Here is a 23,378-nt window from a genome sequence, read left to right as displayed (position 1 = left end):
GGGGGACTATAACTACCCCAATATATACAGGAAAGCAGGGGGACGTCATTATTATGGGGGACTATAACTACCCAATATATACAGGAAAGCAGAGTGACCTCATTATTATGGGGGGACTATAACTACCCCAATATATACAGGAAAGCAGGGGGAAGTCATTATTATGGGGGACTATAACTACCCCAATATATACAGGAAAGCAGGGGGAAGTCATTATTATGGGGGACTATAACTACCCAATATATACAGGAAAGCAGGGGGAAGTCATTATTATGGGGGACTATAACTACCCCAATATATACAGGAAAGCAGGGGGGACGTCATTATTATGGGGGACTATAACTACCCAATATATACAGGAAAGCAGAGTGACCTCATTATTATGGGGGACTATAATACCCAAATATATACAGGAAAGCAGGGGGAAGTCATTATTATGGGGGACTATAACTACCCCAATATATACAGGAAAGCAGGGGGACGTCATTATTATGGGGGACTATAACTACCCCAATATATACAGGAAAGCAGGGGGAAGTCATTATTATGGGGGACTATAACTACCCAATATATACAGGAAAGCAGGGGGAAGTCATTATTATGGGGGGACTATAACTACCCAAATATATACAGGAAAGCAGGGGAAGTCATTATTATGGGGGGGGGGACTATAACTACCCCAATATATACAGGAAAGCAGGGGGACGTCATTATTATGGGGGACTATAACTACCCAATATATACAGGAAAGCAGGGGGAAGTCATTATTATGGGGGACTATAACTACCCAATATATACAGGAAAGCAGGGGGAAGTCATTATTATGGGGGACTATAACTACCCAAATATATACAGGAAAGCAGGGGGACGTCATTATTATGGGGGACTATAACTACCCAATATATACAGGAAAGCAGGGGGACGTCATTATTATGGGGGACTATAACTACCCAAATATCAACTGGAAAGCAGGGGGACGTCATTATTATGGGGGACTATAACTACCCAATATATACAGGAAAGCAGGGGGACGTCATTATTATGGGGGACTATAACTACCCAATATATACAGGAAAGCAGGGGGAAGTAATTATTATGGGGGACTATAACTACCCAATATATACAGGAAAGCAGGGGGACGTCATTATTATGGGGGACTATAACTACCATAATATATACAGGAAAGCAGGGGGAAGTCATTATTATGGGGGGGGGGGGCTATAACTACCCAATATATACAGGAAAGCAGGGGGAAGTCATTATTATGGGGGACTATAACTACCCAATATATACAGGAAAGCAGGGGGACGTCATTATTATGGGGGACTATAACTACCCAATATATACAGGAAAGCAGGGGGGCATCATTATTATGGGGGACTATAACTACCCCAATATATACAGGGAAGCAGGGGGAAGTCATTATTATGGGGGGGGGGCTATAACTACCCAAATATATACAGGAAAGCATGGGAAGTCATTATTATGGGGGACTATAACTACCCCAATATATACAGGAAAGCAGGGGGACGTCATTATTATGGGGGATTATAACTACCCAATATATACAGGAAAGCAGGGGGACGTCATTATTATGGGGGACTATAACTACCCAAATATATACAGGAAAGCAGGGGGACGTCATTATTATGGGGGACTATAACTACCCATATATACAGGAAAGCAGGGGGAAGTCATTATTATGGGGGGGGGGGGGGCTATAACTACCCAATATATACAGGAAAGCAGGGGGACGTCATTATTATGGGGGACTATACCCAATATATACAGGAAAGCAGGGGACGTTTTTTGTTTGTTACATTAAACTTATTATGGGGGACTTATAACTACCCAATATATACAGGAAAGCAGGGGGAAGTAATTATTATGGGGGACTATAACTACCCAATATACTACAGGAAAGCAGGGGGACGTCATTATTATGGGGGGACTAATAACTACCATAATATATACAGGAAAGCAGGGGGAAGTCATTATTATGGGGGACTATAACTACCCAAATATATACAGGAAAGCAGGGGGAAGTCATTATTATGGGGACTATAACTACCCCAATATATACAGGAAAGCAGGGGGAAGTCATTATTATGGGGGGGGGCTATAACTACCCAATATATACAGGAAAGCAGGGGGACGTCATTATTATGGGGGACTATAACTACCCAATATATACAGGAAAGCAGGAGGACGTCATTATTATGGGGGACTATAACTACCCAAATATATACAGGAAAGCAGGGGGAAGTCATTATTATGGGGGACTATAACTACCCAAATATATACAGGAAAGCAGGGGGACGTCATTATTATGGGGACTATAACTACCCAAATATATACAGGAAAGCAGGGGGAAGTCATTATTATGGGGGACTATAACTACCCAATATATACAGGAAAGCATGGGAAGTCATTATTATGGGGGGACTATAACTACCCCAATATATACAGGAAAGCAGGGGGACGTCATTATTATGGGGGATTATAACTACCCAATATATACAGGAAAGCAGGGGGAAGTAATTATTATGGGGGACTATAACTACCCAAATATATACAGGAAAGCAGGGGGACGTCATTATTATGGGGGACTATAACTACCCAATATATACAGGAAAGCAGGGGGACGTCATTATTATGGGGGACTATACCCAATATATACAGGAAAGCAGGGAGAAGTCATTATTATGGGGGACTATAACTACCCAAATATATACAGGAAAGCAGGGAGAAGTCATTATTATGGGGGACTATAACTACCCCAATATATACAGGAAAGCAGGGAGAAGTCATTATTATGGGGGACTATAACTACCCAATATATACAGGAAAGCAGGGGGACGTCATTATTATGGGGGACTATAACTACCCAAATATATACAGGAAAGCAGGGGGAAGTCATTATTATGGGGGACTTTTACTACCCAAATATATACAGGAAAGCAGAAACCTGCAGCTCCAGGAAGGGAAGCGGAGACTGGAAATAGTAAAAGACAATTACCTTTCCCAACTAGTAGAGGAACCAACAAGAGGGGGGGCCCTTCTGGACCTGATCTTAACCAATAGGCCAGACAGAATATCAAAAATAGAGGTGGGGGGTCACCTAGGTAATAGTCACCATAATATAGTAAGTTTTCAATTATCCTTCAATAAAATGATTAGTAGAGGGGCTACAAAAACATTACATTTCAGGAAGGCTAATTTCCAAAAACTAAGAGAGGACCCCGGGGACATAGACACTGCCCTGAGATATAAGAGAGGACCCCGGGGACATAGACTGGGGGGGGACACTGCCCTGAGATATAAGAGAGGACCCGGGGACATAGACTGGGGGGACACTGCCCTGAGATATAAGAGAGGACCCCGGGGACATAGACTGGGGGGGACACTGCCCTGAGATATAAGAGAGGACCCCGGGGACATAGACTGGGGGGACACTGCCCTGAGATATAAGAGAGGACCCCGGGGACATAGACTGGGGGGACGCTGCCCTGAGATATAAGAGAGGACCCCGGGGACATAGACTGGGACACTGCCCTGAGATATAAGAGAGGACCCCGGGGACATAGACTGGGGGGACACTGCCCTGAGATATAAGAGAGGACCCCGGGGACATATGTTAGAGCATCCTGGGTAAATGGTGTGAAGGACACATACTGTACCATATGGGAATAAACGTAGTAGAAATAAGAGAAATCCAATGTGGTAACTTCAGCTGTAAGGGGGGGGGGGGGCAATAAATGATAAGAAACAAGCATTCAGACTACTAAAACAAGAAGGTAGTGGGGAAGAATTGAGCGACTATAGACAGAAGAATAGAATGTGTAAAACACAAATAAAAGAGGCAAAAATAGCAACAGAAAGAAGGATAGCCACAGAAAGTAACAGGAATCCCAAAATGTTCTTCACTTATATAAACAACAAAAGACTTAAAACTGAAAATGTTGGTCCCCTCAAAAATAATCTGGGTGTAATGGTGGAGGGGGAAGAGGAAAAGGCCAATCTACTAAATACATTCTTCTCTACTGTATTCACAGAGGAGAATCCCATGACAGAGGACATGACTAGGGATAATATAAATCCTCCCATAAATCTCACCTGCCTAACACAACAAGAAGTGGGGAGACGCCTTAAAAACATTAAAATCCATTAGTCACCGGGCCCAGAAGGTCCATCCTAGAGTACTGCAGGAATTAAATACTGTGTTGGACAGACCGATATTCCTAATATTTAAAGATTCTATTACGACAGGGATTGTTCCACAGGACTGGGGCATAGCTAATGTGCTACCAATATTCAAGAAGGGGTCAAAGAGCGATCCTGGAAACTACAGGCCTGTAAGTCTAACATCTATAGTAGGTATATAGGAGATGTTATGTAAGAGATGCTATACTGGTGTATATATATAAGAGATGTATACTGAAGTATCTTAATGAAAATAATCTTATGACGCAGCACCAGCATGGATTTATGAGGGATCGGTCCTGTCAGACTAATCTGATCGGCTTCTATGAAGAGGTAAGTTATAGACTGGACCTGGGGGAGGCTGTGGACGTCGTGTATATAGACTGGACCTGGGGGAGGCTGTGGACGTCGTGTATATAGACTGGACCTGGGGGAGGCTGTGGACGTCGTGTATATAGACTGGACCTGGGGGAGGCTGTGGACGTCGTGTATATAGACTGGACCTGGGGGAGGCTGTGGACGTCGTGTATATAGACTGGACCTGGGGGAGGCTGTGGACGTCGTGTATATAGACTGGACCTGGGGGAGGCTGTGGACGTCGTGTATATAGACTGGACCTGGGGGAGGCTGTGGACGTCGTGTATATAGACTGGACCTGGGGGAGGCTGTGGACGTCGTGTATATAGACTGAACCTGGGGGAGGCTGTATATGTGTACATAGACTGGACCTGGGGGAGGCTGTGGACGTCGTGTATATAGACTGGACCTGGGGGAGGCTGTGGACGTTGTGTATCTGGACTTTTCAGAGGCATTTGATACTGTGCCACATGAAAGGTTGGTCTACAAAATGAGGATGCTGGGACTCAGGGAAAATGTATGCAAATGGGTAAGTAACTGGTTGTGTGATAGAAAACAGGGTGGTCATTGATGGAACATATTCAGATTGGGTTTTAGTTACTAGTGGGGTACCACAGGGGTCAGTGTTGGGTCCACTTTTTTCTTCTTTTTTCTGCAGAGCAGAGCAGAATCTCTATTTTTGCAGATGATCCTAAACTGGGTAAAGTAATCAGTACAGAGGAGGATAATATCATATTACAGAGGGATTTGGAGAAAGCTAGAGGCTTGGGCGGTGAAATGGCAGATGATGTATAATGTGGATAAATGTAAGGTTATGCACTTGGGCCATAGAAATAATAAGTACAGTTCTGTGCTAAATAATAAAACACTGGGTAAAACTACTTCCGAAAAGGACCTGGGGGTATGGTGGACAGTAACCTCATCTATAGTGATCAGTGCCAGGCAGCAGCTGCCAAGGCTAATAAAATAATGGGAGGCATCAAAAGAGGTATAGATGCTAAAGATGAGAACATAGTTTTGCCTCTTTATAAATCACTGGTCAGACCACATATGGTATATACTGTTATACAGCACCAGGCCCCGGTATATAAGAAGGACACAGCTGAACTAGAGCGGGTGCAGAGGAGGGCAACAAAGGTCACTAAGGGAATGGGTGGGGGGGGGGGGTTACTGTACCAGGACAGGTTATCACGCTTGGGGTTATTTACGCTAGAAAAAAGACGTCTTAGGGGCGATCTGATCACAATGTACAAATCTATGAATGGACAGTACAGAGATCTTTGTAGTGGTCTCCTTACTCCTAGGTCTGTAACCATGACAAGGGGGCGTCCTCTACGTCTAGAGAAAAGAAGATTTCATCATCAGCATCGACGCGGGTTCTTTACTGTACGAGCGGTAAGACTGTGGAACTCTCTGACATATGATGCTGTCATGGCCGATTCATTATATAAGTACAGGGGAGGCCTGGATGCTTTTCTTGAACAATATAATATTACAAGTTATGGGCATTAGATTTCCGGTGATACGTTGATCCAGGGATTGTTCTGGTTGCCATTGGATTCGGGGTGGGGGTGGGGGGAGTTTTCTCCCTGTGGTGGGGCGGTTGTCGTCTCCCTAGTGGGGGTTTTTGCCTTCCCTGGATCAACACAGTAGGGTTTCCCTAGGTTGAACCTGATGGACTCTTGTCTTCTTTCAACCTTATTTACTATGTTACTACAAGTCCTGTACTGCTGTGTGTGTGTCTGGTATCTCCTCTACAGTATAGTGTGATACTACATGTCCTGTACTGCTGTGTGTCTGGTATCTCCTCTACAGTATAGTGTGATACTACACGTCCTGTACTGCTGTGTGTGTCTGGTATCTCCTGTCTACAGTATAGTGTGATACTACACGTCCTGTACTGCTGTGTGTCTAGTATTTCCTCTACAGTATAGTGTGATACTACATGTCCTGTACTGCTGTGTGTCTGGTATCTCCTGTCTACAGTATAGTGTGATACTACATGTCCTGTACTGCTGTGTGTCTGGTAACTCCTCCCTACAGTATAGTGTGATACTACATGTCCTGTACTGCTGTGTGTCTAGTATTTCCTCTACAGTATAGTTTGATACCAGACACACAGCAGTACAGGACATGTAGTATCACACTATACTGTAGAGGAGATACCAGACACACAGCACTACAGGACATGTAGTATCTCCTCTCTACAGTATAGTGTGATACTACATGTCCTGTACTGCTGTGTGTCGTAGTATCACACTATACTGTAGAGAGGATATACTAGACACACAGCAGTACAGGACATGTAGTATCACACTATACTGTAGAGAGGATATACTAAAGTCCTGTACTGCTGTGTGTGTCTAGTATCTCCTCTCTACAGTACAGTGTGATACTACATGTCCTGTAATACTGTGTGTTTAGTATATCCTCTCTACAGTATAGTGTGATACTACATGTCCTGTACTGCTGTGTGTGTCTGGTATCTCCTCTACAGTATAGTTTGATACTACATGTCCTGTACTGCTGTGTGTCTAGTATTTCCTCTACAGTATAGTGTGATACTACAAGTCCTGTACTGCTGTGTGTGTCTGGTATCTCCTCTCTACAGTATAGTGTGATACTACATGTCCTGTACTGCTGTGTGTCTAGTATTTCCTCTACAGTATAGTGTGATACTACATGTCCTGTACTGCTGTGTGTCTGGTATCTCCTCTCTACAGTATAGTGTGATACTACATGTCCTGTTCTGCTCTGTACCTTGGCAAGTTTTCCATAGAATTTTGGTCTTAACATACAATAATTTCAACATACAATGGTCGTCCTGGAACCAATTAATATCACATGCTGAGGGACCACTGTACACTAGACACAGTATCCAGATGTGATGTCACTGAAGCTCTAAACAGCAGGATGACAGTCTCCCTCTTCCTACTGGTTATAAATCTAGCTATACAGCCCAGCATACTTATATACATACACAGCCCAGCGCATATATACATATTATATATATATATATATATATAGATAGATAAATATACAGCCCAGCATACATATCTACATACACTGCCCAGCATGCATATATATATAGATAGATAAATATACAGCCCAGCATACCGATAGATATACAGCCCAGCATACATATATACATACAGACTGCTTGAGTGCATATACAGCACAGTAGTAGTACAGTCAGTGCACCACCATCTCATATGTTACAGTGCTGGGGGGGGGGGGGGGGGACTATACAGTAAAGGATGAGTGAGGAGTTTGTGACTACTGTACTATAATTGCAGTTTTTTCGAACATTTCTTGTTTATAATGTCCTGTACAGTATAATACCAGTATAAGCACTGTACTGTAGGGACAAAACTGGGCACTTTTCAATGTAATATATGGGTACTGTAGGTAATTATTGGTTGGCGCCGTCTCGCTTCCCTTCTCCTTTCCCCGTGGCACCGCCTCACTTTCCTCCTGCCGTCGCCGCCTTACTTCCCATCTCCTTCCCGCGTGGGACCGCTTCGCTTCGCTTCCCTTCTCCTTTCCCCGTGGCACCGCCTCACTTTCCACCCGCTGGCGCCGCCTCGCTTCCCTTCTCCTTTCCCCGTGGCACCGCCTCACTTTCCTCCCGCCGGCACTGTCTTGCTTCCCTTCTCTTTTCCCTGTGGCCCCGCCTCGCTTCCCTTCCCTTCTCTATTCCCCATGGCACCGCTTCGCTTCCCTTCTCCTTTCCCCGTGGCACCGCCTTACTTTCCACCCGCTGGCGCCGCCTCGCTTCCCTTCTCCTTTCCCTGTGGCACCGCCTCACTTTCCTCCCGCCGGCACTGTCTTGCTTCCCTTCTCTTTTCCCTGAGGCACCGCCTCGCTTCCCTTCTCCTTTCCCCGTGGCGCCGCCTCGCTTCCCTTCTCCTTTGCCCGTGGCGCCACCTCGTTTTCCTCCCGCCGGCGCCGTGTCGCTTCCCTTCTCCTTTCCCCGTGGCACAGCCTCGCTTCCCTTCTCCTTTCTCCGTGGCACCGCCTCGCTTTCCTCCCGCCGGCGCCGCCTCGCTTCCCTTCTCCTTTCCCCGTGGCACCGCCTCTCTTTCCTTCTCCTTTCCCCATGGCGCCGCCTCGCTTCCCTTCTCCTTTCCCCGTGGCACCGCCTCGCTTTCCTCCCGCCGGCGCCGCCTCGCTTCTCTTCTCCTTTCCCCATGGCACCGCCTGGCTTCCCTTCTCTTTTCCCCGTGGCACCGCCTCACTTTCCTGCTGCCTCGCTTCACCTTTCCCCGTGACTTCCTCCACTTGTATGAGATGCTGCGATGAGGAGGCTCCCTTCTTTGCACTTTCTGGAGCCGTCCCAAGCTCTCTCCTCTCTGGAGGATTGCGTTGTCCTTCACCATTCTCTTCCAGCCTTATTCCTCCTGTATGTACGTGACATCCACTGAAGAGAACAGGACCCCCTCCAGGTGCCATGATTGTTCTCCGACTCTTCATGAGATGATCTGTTACTTAGCCATCGCACCTTACCCCATGTTGGGGATGTATTGATTTAATGTAAAATCTTTAAAAATAATGATAATTTATAATTAAAAACTTTACTAACTTTGAGATGATGATTTCAGGGAGAATTTCAGCAAAACTCTTCTGATGTTCTCCATTAACCTTCTGGGAACCTTCAATAGGGATGACCTGCGAGAGGAGGCAATGGGGGAGACCATGAACAAAAAGGGCGAATGACTAGTGAGGTGGGACGGGGGGTGGGTGTTGTAGAGGACGGATGATGAGTGTGGTGGGATGGGGGAGGAGAGGACGGATGATGAGTGTGGTGGGATGAGGGGGGGGGGGGGGGAAGAGAGGACGGATGAGGAGTGTGGTGGGATGGGGGGGAGGGGAGGACGGATGATGAGTGTGGTGGGGTGAGGAGTGTGGTGGGATGGGGAGTGCGGTGGGATGGGGGAAGAGGACGGATGATGAGTGTGGTGGGATTGGGGGGAGGGGTCGGATGTTAAGTGTAGTGGAATTGGGGGGGAGGGGACGGATGATGAGCGTGGTGGGACGGATGAGGAGGGGGACGGATGAAGAGTGTGGTGGGATGAGGGGGATAGGACGGATGAGGAGTGTGGTGGGATGGGGAGGAGAGGACGGATGAAGAATGTGGTGGGATGGAAGGAGGAGAGGACGGATGAGGAGTGTGGTGGGGAGGAGAGGACGGATGATGAGTGTGGTGGTATGGGGGGATAGGACGGATGACAAGTGTGGTGGGATTGAGGGGATAGGACGGATGAGGAGTGTGGTGGGGAGGAGAGGACGGATGATGAGTGTGGTGGGATGGGGGGATAGGACGGATGACAAGTGTGGTGGGATTGAGGGGATAGGACGGATGAGGAGTGTGGTGGGGAGGAGAGGACGGATGATGAGTGTGGTGGGATGGGGGGAGGAGAGGACGGATGATGAGTGTGGTGGGAAGGAGGACGGATGACAAGTGTGGTGGGATTGGGGGGATAGGACGGATGAGGAGTGTGGTGGGGAGGAGAGGACGGATGATGAGTGTGGTGGGATTGGGGGGATAGGACGGATGACAAGTGTGGTGGGGAGGAGAGGACGGATGATGAGTGTGGTGGGATGGGGGGGGGGGAGAGAGGACGGATGAGGAGTGTGGTGGGATGGGGGGGAGGGGAGGACGGATGATGAGTGTGGTGGGATGGGGGGGGGGAGAGGACGGATGAGGAGTGTGGTGGGGTGAGGAGTGTGGTGGGATGGGGAGTGCAGTGGGATGGGGGAAGAGGACGGATGATGAGTGTGGTGGGATTGGGGGGATAGGACGGATGAGGAGTATGGTGGGAAGGAGAGGACGGATGAGGCGTGTGGTGGATGGGGGAGGAGAGGACGGATGAAGAATGTGGTGGGATGGAAGGAGGAGAGGACGGATGAGGAGTGTGGTGGGGAGGAGAGGACGGATGAGGAGTGTGGTGGTATGGGGGGATAGGACGGATGAGGAGTGTGGTGGGGAGGAGAGGACGGATGATGAGTGTGGTGGGAAGATGAGTGTGGTGGGATGGGGGGGAATGGATGAGGAGTGTGGTGGGAAGGAGAGGACGGATGATGAGTGTGGTGGGGAGGAGGACGGATGACAAGTGTGGTGGGATTGGGGGAATAGGACGGATGAGGAGTGTGGTGGTGAGGAGAGGACGGATGAGGAGTGTGGTGGGAAGATGAGGAGTGTGGTGGGATGGGGGGGAATGGATGAGGAGTGTGGTGGGAAGGGGGGAGGAGAGGACGGATGATGAGTGTGGTGGGATGGGGGGAGGAGAGGACGGATGATGAGTGTGGTGGGAAGGGGGGAGGAGAGGACGGATGATGAGTGTGTTGGGATGGGGGGCAGGACAGATGAGGAGTGTGGTGGGATGGGAAGAGGACGGATGATGAGTGTGGTGGGAAAGGACAAGAGGACAGGTAAGCACCACCTTTGTGTGTGAGAATTACACAGAATTATTTCCCCATTAGTGTCACCAATAGTGATGAGCGAGCACTAAAATGCTCAGGTGCTCGTTACTTGAGACGAATATCTCCCGATACTCGGGAGCTCCTTTCGAGTAACGAACCCCATTCAAGTCAATGGGAAACTCGAGCATTTTTGCAGGGGACCCAAGTCTCATACTGCGTTCCTTGGCAGGAATACGAGTGGAAAAGTTCTTCTTGTACCAGGGGTCCAAGAGGGTGAACACCCAGTAATCGGTGTTGTAAAAAATTTTTTTAACCCGACGGTCACCGGAAAGACAGCCTAACAAAGTCAGCCACAAGAATTCCCTCTCCTAAATAGACTGACTCTCAATTTCCTCCTCCTCCACTAATTCCTCCTCTTCAGGCCATGCACGCTCAACAGCTAAGGATTGAGCATGGGTACCCTCTTCAGTCGCGGCAGCAGTCTGCTCCTCTTCCTCCTCCTCTATTTCGTGCTGAGAAACAGACGTGAAGGTGGGCTGGCTATCTAGCGGCGGATGTTCTTCCCCGGTCTCCTGAGACAAAGGCAAAAGCTGAGCAGGGAGGTTTGAAGCAGACACAGCAGCGGGATGTGAGGCTGATGATGGCGGCATCACCACTGAACATCTGTGTTGACTCCTCAAAGGGGCCCAGTACCTGACAAACATCCACATCCACTCTGGCATCTGGCAACCCACAATGGAGGGTGGAATTCCACCGCATGGGCATGTGAACCACCCCAAAATTTAGCCTGACATAGCATGGCAGTGAGAACACAGGTAGCATATAAACCACCCAAAAATGAACAGACAGCCCTGCAAGATGAACAGACAGCCCTGCAAAATAGTCAAAGTTGAATATGACTATAAGATGAATTGAAGTTGATTTGAAAATTGAAGATTTTTAAAAAAAGGCCATGAAGTGGCCTTTAACGAGCAGCTGACCACTGCCTTTAAAACAGCTAAAAAATGAAAGGACGGCAGAGAACACCCGCAAGTTGACATCCACAGATAATATGGTTCGAAATAGATAACACAAGAAGGATGCTAAATTAGGATCCACCACGTTCACTGTCTGTCCCTATGAACAGTGGCGTGTATCTTGGAAATACAGTACATGACCAGACAGCCCTGCAAAATAGCACTTGAATTGAAGTTGATTTGATAATTTAAATTGAAGATTTAGAAAAAAAAAAAAGTGGACCATAAAGTGGACTTTACCGGCCTTTAGGAACCTCACAAAAATTAGGTCTGACACAAGAGTTTGCAGTTGGGGTAACTTTCCCTGCATCATGTAACTCGCCACTTCTCCCCACCACTGATTTGACTTTGAATTTGACTGTAGCAGTTGGGGTAACTTTCCCTGGTTGACTTACGTAAATGTGCACAGATGCGGTGCACCTTGGTGAGCAAGTCAGACAAATTGGGGTAGGTTTTAAGGAACCGAAGCAACACTAGGTTGAAGACGTGGGCCAGGCATGGTACATGTGTGAGGCTGCCAAGTTGCAGAGCCGCCACCAGGTTCCGCCCCTTGTCACACGCAACCAAGCTCCCTGCTAATTACACGGGGTAATCCAATACACAGGGTAATTAGCAGTGAGCTTGGATATGGCTGCACTGAGAAATAAGAAAATGTACTGGTCACACTCGTTTTTTGGAGGCTGTCAGGGCGGGTGACCCTCGTGCCTGGGGCCTGGGCGGGGTACTGACAGAGCCAGCACCTGACACAGGGGAAGGAGCAGGGGTGCGACTTGCAGTCACTGAACGGCCTTGGTTCCGCTGAGTGGGGTGTTTAGCACTCATATGCCTGCGCATGCTGGTAGTGGTTAGGCTGGTAGTGGTGGCTCCCCTGCTGATCCTGGCGTGGCATGGCACACGTTGCACACTACAGTCCGTCGGTCATCTGCAGTTTCTTTAAAGAATCTCCAGACTTAAGAACATCTAGCCCTGGCCATGGGAGTTGACTCCGTGAAACAGTTGCTGATCTACTCGCTCTGCCCCTGCCTCTCCCTCTGCCCACCCCTCTACCTCTTCCAACCGGTCCTGCGGGTGAACTTGCCCCCCCCTGAGAAGCTAAGTGTAAGTGCTGCTATATAGTGTATGCCACCCTCTCACACAGGGCAATTAGCAGTGAGCTTGGATATGGCTGCACTGAGAAATACAGAAATCAGAAAATATACTGGTGGTCATACTAGTTTTTTGGAGGCTGTGGTATACAATCTAGCAGTGGCTGCACCTATACACTGTGTAACACCCCCTTACAATGAGCAGTGAGGTTCTATGCAGGTGTACTACAAATCCCAGCAACACAATGTACGACAGCAGCACCACCAGCCACAAAATCATATAATAGTACTGAGCACATCTTAGGGGTGTGTATGCAACACCTAATGTCCCCTTTCTGCCAGCAGCCGGTCACCACAGTGTGCTGGTGAAATCATGGTAGCTGCACTACAACTCCCAGCCAGCAGTCTGTAGTAATAGAAAAAAATAACGATTTGAAGCCCTTACAAGGTCTGTTTGTATTGCTGGTATATACCCGGCCTACTGGAAGGCTATATCCTACACTGACACTCTCCCTGACCAGCAGCAGCTCTCTCCCTGATCTCTCACAGCATGCGTCTGAAGCCAGCACTGCCCCCGCCCAGTTTTATATGGCAGGGTCATCTGATCTGGCCAACCAATCGCTGCTATCGACATGTATGGGTCCCACGTCATCGCAGGATGTACCAAAGAGTCTCCTGCATGTTTATTGGCTGAGAAATAGCGCCCAAACTTACAGGAAACGGATGATGGGATTTCCTTGAGTATCGCGAGATGCTGGTCCGAGTAACGAGTACCATCGAGTACCCTAATACTCCATCGAGTACCCTAATACTCCATCGAGTACCCTAATACTCCATCGAGTACCCTAATACTCCATCGAGTACCCTAATACTCTAAGGAGTACAAAGCTCGGACCAGCACGTCCGCTCATCACTTGTCACTAATAATAATAATAATAATTTATATGGCGCCAATATATTCTGCAGCAGTTTATAATTGTGGGAGAAACTCAGACATTAGATGCCAAGGATACTGTACAATAACCCGGCACCATCGGGGCCCCTGCTGTACAATAACCTGGCACCATCGCGGCCCCTGCTGTACAATAACCCGGCACCATGGGGGCCCCTGCTGTACAATAACCCGGCACCATCGGGGCCCCTGCTCACATAAGGAGCTGCCAGCACTAACCTGTTATTGCACTAAAATAAAGAAATTATTATAATAGTAATGGACGATTGTTGGGGCTTCCAGCAGGAGGCGCCACCATTGGCTTCCTTGACATGTGACAGGATGGGGGCCATCATCCTGTCCCCACTGCACACTCATGGAGACAACACCCCCCCCCCCCCCATCCCATAGAGATAGCGGCCCTCCCCGTACACTCATGGACAGACCACCCCCCAATCCCATAGAGATAGCGGCCCTCCCCGTACACTCATGGAGATAACACCCCGCCCCCCATCACATAGAGATAGCGGCCCTCACAGCACACTCATGGAGAGACACCCCCCCCAATCCCATAGAGATAGCGGCCCTCCCCGTACACTCATGGAGAGACACCCCCCCCAATCCCATAGAGATAGCGGCCCTCCCCGTACACACGCGGTAAAGACCACCACCCCCATCCCATGGGACTCACCTTCAGCGCCACGTGCTGCCCCTTGCGCAGGGTGCGGAACACTTCACCGTACACCCCCTCCCCCACCTTCTGGCAGCAGCGAAGCTGATCCCAGCTCAGGCACTGATAGAACGGGACTGGCCGCTCCTGCTGACATTCAGCAAACACCTTCTCTGCATCACTGAGCTCGTGTGTGAGCAGCGGCGACTGGAAGGGCGACAACAGGAGCTGAAAACAGAGAGAAGCGGCACAGGTCAGGTGTCAGGGGGTGCTAGGAGCTAATGGAGGGTTACCGGCAGCGAGGGCCCAGAGTATATATCTATCTACACCACCCTGGGCCCAGGGATCTACTGCTATAGGGCCCAGAGTATGTATCTATCTACACCACCCTGGGCCCAGGGATCTACTGCTATAGGGCCCAGAGTATATATCTATCTACACCACCCTGGGCCCAGGGATCTACTGCTAAAGGGCCCAGAGTATATATCTATCTACACCACCCTGGGCCCAGGGATCTACTGCTATAGGGCCCAGAGTATATATCTATCTACACCTCCCTGGGCCCAGGGATCTACTGCTATAGGGCCCAGAGTATATATCTATCTACACCACCCTGGGCCCAGGGATCTACTGCTATAGGGCCCAGAGTATATATCTATCTACACCACCCTGGGCCCAGGGATCTACTGCTATAGGGCCCAGAGTATATATATCTATCTACACCACCCTGGGCCCAGGGATCTACTGCTATAGGGCCCAGAGTATATATATCTATCTACACCACCCTGGGCCCAGGGATCTACTGCTATAGGGCCCAGAGTATGTATCTATCTACACCACCCTGGGCCCAGGGATCTACTGCTATAGGGCCCAGAGTATATATCTATCTACACCACCCTGGGCCCAGGGATCTACTGCTATAGGGCCCAGAGTATATATCTATCTACACCTCCCTGGGCCCAGGGATCTACTGCTATAGGGCCCAGAGTATATATCTATCTACACCACCCTGGGCCCAGGGATCTACTGCTATAGGGCCCAGAGTATATATCTATCTACACCACCCTGGGCCCAGGGATCTACTGCTATAGGGCCCAGAGTATATATCTATCTACACCACCCTGGGCCCAGGGATCTACTGCTATAGGGCCCAGAGTATATATATCTATCTACACCACCCTGGGCCCAGGGATCTACTGCTATAGGGCCCAGAGTATATATCTATCTACACCACCCTGGGCCCAGGGATCTACTGCTATAGGGCCCAGAGTATATATCTATCTACACCACCCTGGGCCCAGGGATCTACTGCTATAGGTCCCAGAGTATATATCTATCTACACCACCCTGGGCCCAGGGATCTACTGCTATAGGGCCCTTGCACACTGAGCAATTGGCAAGGAATTGAAGAGGAATCTTAACTTCTGTTTGAAATTCCTCCCGTAAAATAGGAACAGAGCAATGTGCCATTAAGTTTAATGGAATTTCTGCTGTTGTTCACACAGCAGATCTGCGCCACAACACTCTGCATTCTGCCCAAAGTAGTGACATGTCCGCTAGAGAAGTGTTTCTCAACCTTATCAGGCCAAGTACCCCCCCATGCAACAAGATGCTCCAGCCGAGTATCCCCCAAGGATGCAATCGATTGGAAACATTGCATTAATAAGGTCGAGATCACACTGCCAACATCGGCTCTGCATAACGGCTCTGCATAACGGCTCTGCATAACGGCTCTGCAAACCATTGATTGCCAGATCAGATCCCCCATAACAATGTGACTGATCTGTAGGACCCAGTAATAATACTCAAGTAATGACTGACTAATAATCCCCCCCCCCCCCCAAGTCAGTAATAATGCCCCCTTCCAAATAATACCGCCACCTGTGACCAGATATGCCCCCCCCCCCCTTAGACAGAAAGGCCCCAGTAGCTGGGTATGACTTGTAGCTAGATGTGCTCCTAGCCCGGTGCGCCCCCTGCAGCCGCATGTGCTCCTAGCCCGGTGTGCCCCCTGCAGCCGCATGTGCCCCCAGCCCGGTGTGCCCCCTGCAGCCGCATGTGCCCCCAGCCCGGTGTGCCCCCTGCAGCCGCATGTGCCCCCAGCCCGGTGTGCCCCCTGCAGCCGCATGTGCTCCTAGCCCGGTGTGCCGCATGTGCTCCTAGCCCGGTGTGCCCCCTGCCGCCGCATGTGCTCCTAGCCCGGTGTGCCCCCTGCCGCCGCATGTGCCCCCAGCCCGGTGTGCCGGATGCGCCCCCAGCAGCCGGATGCGCCCCCGGCAGCCGGATGCGCCCCCGGCAGCCGGATGCGCCCCCGGCAGCCGGATGCGCCCTCAGCAGCCGGATGTGCCCCCTGCAGCCGGATGTGCCCCCTGCAGCCGGATGTGCCCCCTGCAGCCGGATGTGCCCCCTGCAGCCGGATGTGCCCCCTGCAGCCGGATGCGCCCCCAGCAGCCGGATGCGCCCCCAGCAGCCGGATGCGCCCTCAGCAGCCGGATGTGCCCCCTGCAGCCGGATGTGCCCCCTGCAGCCGGATGTGCCCCCTGCAGCCGGATGTGCCCCCCTGAATATGCCTCTTGCAGATAGGTATGCCCCATGGAGCTGGATATATCCCTAGCCAGGTATCCCCCAGGTATATGGGGACATGCACACTGCTGGAGTCCTGCACACTTACTGAACTCTTCTTAAAGGACACCTGTCACCCCCCGTGCCGGGGTGACAGGCTCCCGACCCCCTGTTAGACCCCCCTATACTTACACGTGATCCCGCTTCCTGAGCCGGTCGGGTCCCCGAGATTTCAGCTCCTGAAGCCCGGAGCGCGCGCTGACCGCAGGGTTAGACGCCCATAGAGAATGAATGGGGAGTCCGATGCTCCGTCATTCTCTATGGGCATCGGACTCATCTCTCAGCGCGCGCGCCGGGCTTCGGGAGCTGATATCTCCGTGACCCATCCGCATCAGGAAGCGGGACCCGGCGGGATCACGTAAGTATAGGGGGTTCTAACAGGGGGTCGGGAGCCTGTCACCCCGGCACGGGGGGTGACAGGTCCTCTTTAAGGGTGCATTCACACGTAAAGGATCTGCAGCAGATTTGATGGCCCAGAATTGATTTGCTTCAAATCTGTTGCAGATCCTGTACATGTGAACGCACCCTAAATAAGTAAAATGACCAGATGGCGTTTTGGTTTTTAGTAATGTACCTGCCCATTTCCTCATAGACCGAAACCACTGCCACCTACTGCCAGGCACCATCCAGGGGTTCCTTTGTATCTATCAGGCACCCCTATATTTGTATACACACTACAGCTCCCATAATTATATATATACACCACAACTCACATCATTACACAGTATATCATCATATATACACACTACAACCCCCATTATTATATAGTATATCATATATATATATATACACTACAACCCCCATTATTATATAGTATATCATATACATACACTACAACCCCCATTATTATATAGTATACACTATATATATACCAGCCTGCTGGAGGACACGATATATACTACTACATACCAGCCTGCTGGAGGACACTATATATACTGCTATATACCAGCCTGCTGGAGGACACGATATATACACACACTACTATATACCAGCCTGCTGGAGGACACTATATATACACACACACACACTACTATATACCAGCCTGCTGGAGGACACTATATATACACACAGTACTGTATACCAGCCTGCTGGAGGACACTATATATACTGCTATATACCAGCCTGCTGGAGGAGACTATATATACACTGCTATATACCAGCCTGCTGAAGGAGACTATATATACACACACTACTATATACCAGCCTGTTGGAGGACACTATATATACTGCTATATACCAGCCTGCTGGAGGACACTATATACACACACTACTATATACCAGCCTGCTGAAGGAGACTATATATACACACACACTACTATATACCAGCCTGCTGGAGGACACTATATATACACTACTATATACCAGCCTGCTGGAGGACACTATATATACACTGCTATATACCAGCCTGCTGGAGGACACTATATATACACACACTACTATATACCAGCCTGCTGGAAGACACGATATATACACACACACTACTATATACCAGCCTGCTGGAGGACACTATATATACACACACACACACACACACACACACACACACACACACACACACACACTACTATATACACCAGCCTGCTGGAGGACACTATATACACACACACACTACTATATACCAGCCTGCTGAAGGAGACTATATATATACACACACACACACACACACACACACACTACTATATACCAGCCTGCTGTAGGACACTATATATACACTACTATATACCAGCCTGCTGGAGGACACTATATATACACTACTATATACCAGCCTGCTGGAGGACACTATATATACACTACTATATACCAGCCTGCTGTAGGACACTATATATACACTACTATATACCAGCCTGCTGGAGGACACTATATATACACACTACTATATACCAGCCTGCTGGAGGACACTATATATACACACTACTATATACCAGCCTGCTGGAGGACACTATATACACACTACTATATACCAGCCTGCTGGAGGACACGATATATACACACACACACACACACACACACACACACACACACACACTACTATATACCAGCCTGCTGGAGGACACTATATATACACTGCTATATACCAGCCTGCTGAAGGACACTATATATACACTGCTATATACCAGCCTGCTGGAGGACACTATATATACACTACTATATACCAGCCTGCTGGAGGACACTATATATACACTGCTATATACCAGCCTGCTGGAGGACACTATATATACACACACTACTATATACCAGCCTGCTGGAAGACACGATATATACACACACACTACTATATACCAGCCTGCTGAAGGAGACTATATATACACACACACACACACACACACACACTACTATATACACCAGCCTGCTGGAGGACACTATATACACACACACTACTATATACCAGCCTGCTGAAGGAGACTATATATACACACACACACACACACACACACACACACACACACACTACTATATACCAGCCTGCTGTAGGACACTATATATACACTACTATATACCAGCCTGCTGGAGGACACTATATATACACTACTATATACCAGCCTGCTGGAGGACACTATATATACACTACTATATACCAGCCTGCTGTAGGACACTATATATACACTACTATATACCAGCCTGCTGGAGGACACTATATATACACACTACTATATACCAGCCTGCTGGAGGACACTATATATACACTGCTATATACCAGCCTGCTGGAGGACACTATATATACACTGCTATATACCAGCCTGCTGGAGGACACTATATATACACACTACTATATACCAGCCTGCTGGAGGACACTATATATACACACTACTATATACCAGCCTGCTGGAGGACACGATATATACACTACTATATACCAGTCTGCTGAAGGACACTATATATACACTGCTATATACCAGCCTGCTGGAGGACACTATATATACACTACTATATACCAGCCTGCTGGAGGACACTATATATACACACTACTATATACCAGCCTGCTGGAGGACACTATATATACACTGCTATATACCAGCCTGCTGGAGGACACTATATATACACACACTACTATATACCAGCCTGCTGGAGGACACGATATATACACACACTACTATATACCAGCCTGCTGGAGGACACGATATATACACACACTACTATATACCAGCCTGCTGGAGGACACTATATATACACTGCTATATACCAGCCTGCTGAAGGACACTATATATACACTGCTATATACCAGCCTGCTGGAGGACACTATATATACACTACTATATACCAGCCTGCTGGAGGACACTATATATACACACACTACTATATACCAGCCTGCTGGAGGACACGATATATACACACACTACTATATACCAGCCTGCTGGAGGACACGATATATACACACACTACTATATACCAGCCTGCTGGAGGACACGATATATATACACACACACACACACACACACACACACACACACACACTACTATATACCAGCCTGCTGGAGGACACTATATATACACTGCTATATCCCAGCCTGCTGGAGGACACTATATATACCAGCCTGCTGGAGGACACTATATATATATATACATACACTACTATATACCAGCCTGCTGGAGGAGACATTACCAGTGAGGAGTTCTGGGAGCCCAGGGACGTCTTTCCTCTCTTGTTTCTCTCCACTGGGCACAAAGACAGGGAACCAGCTTCAACTGAGGGAGGAAAGAGGAGAAAAAGATTGAAGAAAAGAAGAACACAGGGAATAGCGGTGACTTCTCGCATCAGAGCCCCACATAGTGCTGTATTACTGTATATAGATGATAAGGAGGAGGAGAGATGACACAGGCTGTGCTGTATTACTGTATATAGATAAGGAGAGATGACACAGGCTGTGCTGTATTACTGTATATAGATGATAAGGAGGAGATGACACAGGCTGTGCTGTATTACTGTATATAGATGAGGAGGAGAGATGACACAGGCTGTGCTGTATTACTGTATATAGATGATAAGGAGGAGATGACACAGGCTGTGCTGTATTACTGTATATAGATGAGGAGGAGAGATGACACAGGCTGTGCTGTATTACTGTATATAGATGATAAGGAGGAGGAGAGATGACACAGGCTGTGCTGTAATACTGTATATAGATAAGGAGGAGGAGAGATGACACAGGCTGTGCTGTATTACTGTATATAGATGAGGAGGAGAGATGACACAGGCTGTGCTGTATTACTGTATATAGATGATAAGGAGGAGAGATGACACAGGCCGTGCTGTATTACTGTATATAGATGAGGAGGAGAGATGACACAGGCTGTGCTGTATTACTGTATATAGATGAGGAGGAGAGATGACACAGGCCGTGCTGTATTACTGTATATAGATGATAAGGAGGAGGAGAGATGACACAGGCTGTGCTGTATTACTGTATATAGATAAGGAGGAGGAGAGATGACACAGGCTGTGCTGTATTACTGTATATAGATGAGGAGGAGAGATGACACAGGCTGTGCTGTATTACTGTATATAGATAAGGAGGAGAGATGACACAGGCTGTGCTGTATTACTGTATATAGATGATAAGGAGGAGCAATGACACAGGCTGTGCTGTATTACTGTATATAGATGATAAGGAGGAGCAATGACACAGGCTGTGCTGTATTACTGTATATAGATGATAAGGAGGAGGAGAGATGACACAGGCTGTGCTGTATTACTGTATATAGATAAGGAGGAGGAGAGATGACACAGGCTGTGCTGTATTACTGTATATAGATAAGGAGGAGAGATGACACAGGCTGTGCTGTATTACTGTATATAGATGAGGAGGAGAGATGACACAGGCTGTGCTGTATTACTGTATATAGATAAGGAGGAGAGATGACACAGGCTGTGCTGTATTACTGTATATAGATGATAAGGAGGAGCAATGACACAGGCTGTGCTGTATTACTGTATATAGATGATAAGGAGGAGCAATGACACAGGCTGTGCTGTATTACTGTATATAGATGATAAGGAGGAGGAGAGATGACACAGGCTGTGCTGTATTACTGTATATAGATGAGGAGGAGAGATGACACAGGCTGTGCTGTATTACTGTATATAGATGAGGAGGAGGAGAGATGACACAGGCTGTGCTGTATTACTGTATATAGATGATAAGGAGGAGGAGAGATGACACAGGCCGTGCTGTATTACTGTATATAGATGAGGAGGAGAGATGACACAGGCTGTGCTGTATTACTGTATATAGATGAGGAGGAGAGATGACACAGGCTGTGCTGTATTACTGTATATAGATGAGGAGGAGAGATGACACAGGCTGTGCTGTATTACTGTATATAGATAAGGAGGAGAGATGACACAGGCTGTGCTGTATTACTGTATATAGATGAGGAGGAGAGATGACACAGGCTGTGCTGTATTACTGTATATAGATGAGGAGGAGAGATGACAGGCTGTGCTGTATTACTGTATATAGATGATAAGGAGGAGAGATGACACAGGCTGTGCTGTATTACTGTATATAGATGAGGAGGAGAGATGACAGGCTGTGCTGTATTACTGTATATAGATGATAAGGAGGAGAGATGACACAGGCTGTGCTGTATTACTGTATATAGATGATAAGGAGGAGCAATGACACAGGCTGTGCTGTATTACTGTATATAGATGATAAGGAGGAGCAATGACACAGGCTGTGCTGTATTACTGTATATAGATGATAAGGAGGAGGAGAGATGACACAGGCTGTGCTGTATTACTGTATATAGATGATAAGGAGGAGCAATGACACAGGCTGTGCTGTATTACTGTATATAGATGATAAGGAGGAGCAATGACACAGGCTGTGCTGTATTACTGTATGACACGGACCTTTCTTCCTTCTGTGGAGGGTGAGAGCTGCTCGTAGTCGTGCCCAGCGCTGATGCTCTTTCTGAGGGTCTCGACCAATTAGGGATTCTGTAGACAAATTGAGGTTCATGACAGCCGTAGAGTTCATGAAAGATGATGTCAGCAAAGACGGGGAGAAAAGAAGAGAGTGCTGCGCGTCTCCACCACAGGGATCCTGAAGAACACAAAGCCAACAATG

The 23,378-nt window shown here is 48.2% G+C and overlaps 1 protein-coding gene across 1 annotated transcript in view; it reads right to left on the bottom strand.

The window, feature by feature from the left end:
- HASPIN (histone H3 associated protein kinase) overlaps window positions 1-23,378 on the bottom strand; it is a 56,228-nt gene that overhangs the window by 11,345 nt on the left and 21,505 nt on the right. The window contains 4 exon segments of the mRNA XM_069960671.1: window positions 9,062-9,228; window positions 14,707-14,913; window positions 20,909-20,991; window positions 23,162-23,354. Coding sequence (XP_069816772.1) covers window positions 9,062-9,228; window positions 14,707-14,913; window positions 20,909-20,991; window positions 23,162-23,354 — 650 coding nt within the window.

This window comes from Dendropsophus ebraccatus, chromosome 2, assembly GCF_027789765.1.
Source record: "Dendropsophus ebraccatus isolate aDenEbr1 chromosome 2, aDenEbr1.pat, whole genome shotgun sequence".
Classification (NCBI taxonomy): Eukaryota; Metazoa; Chordata; class Amphibia; order Anura; family Hylidae; genus Dendropsophus; species Dendropsophus ebraccatus.
The sequence above is the reverse complement of the archived record's forward strand: the minus strand, read 5'-3'. Positions and strand labels throughout refer to the sequence as shown.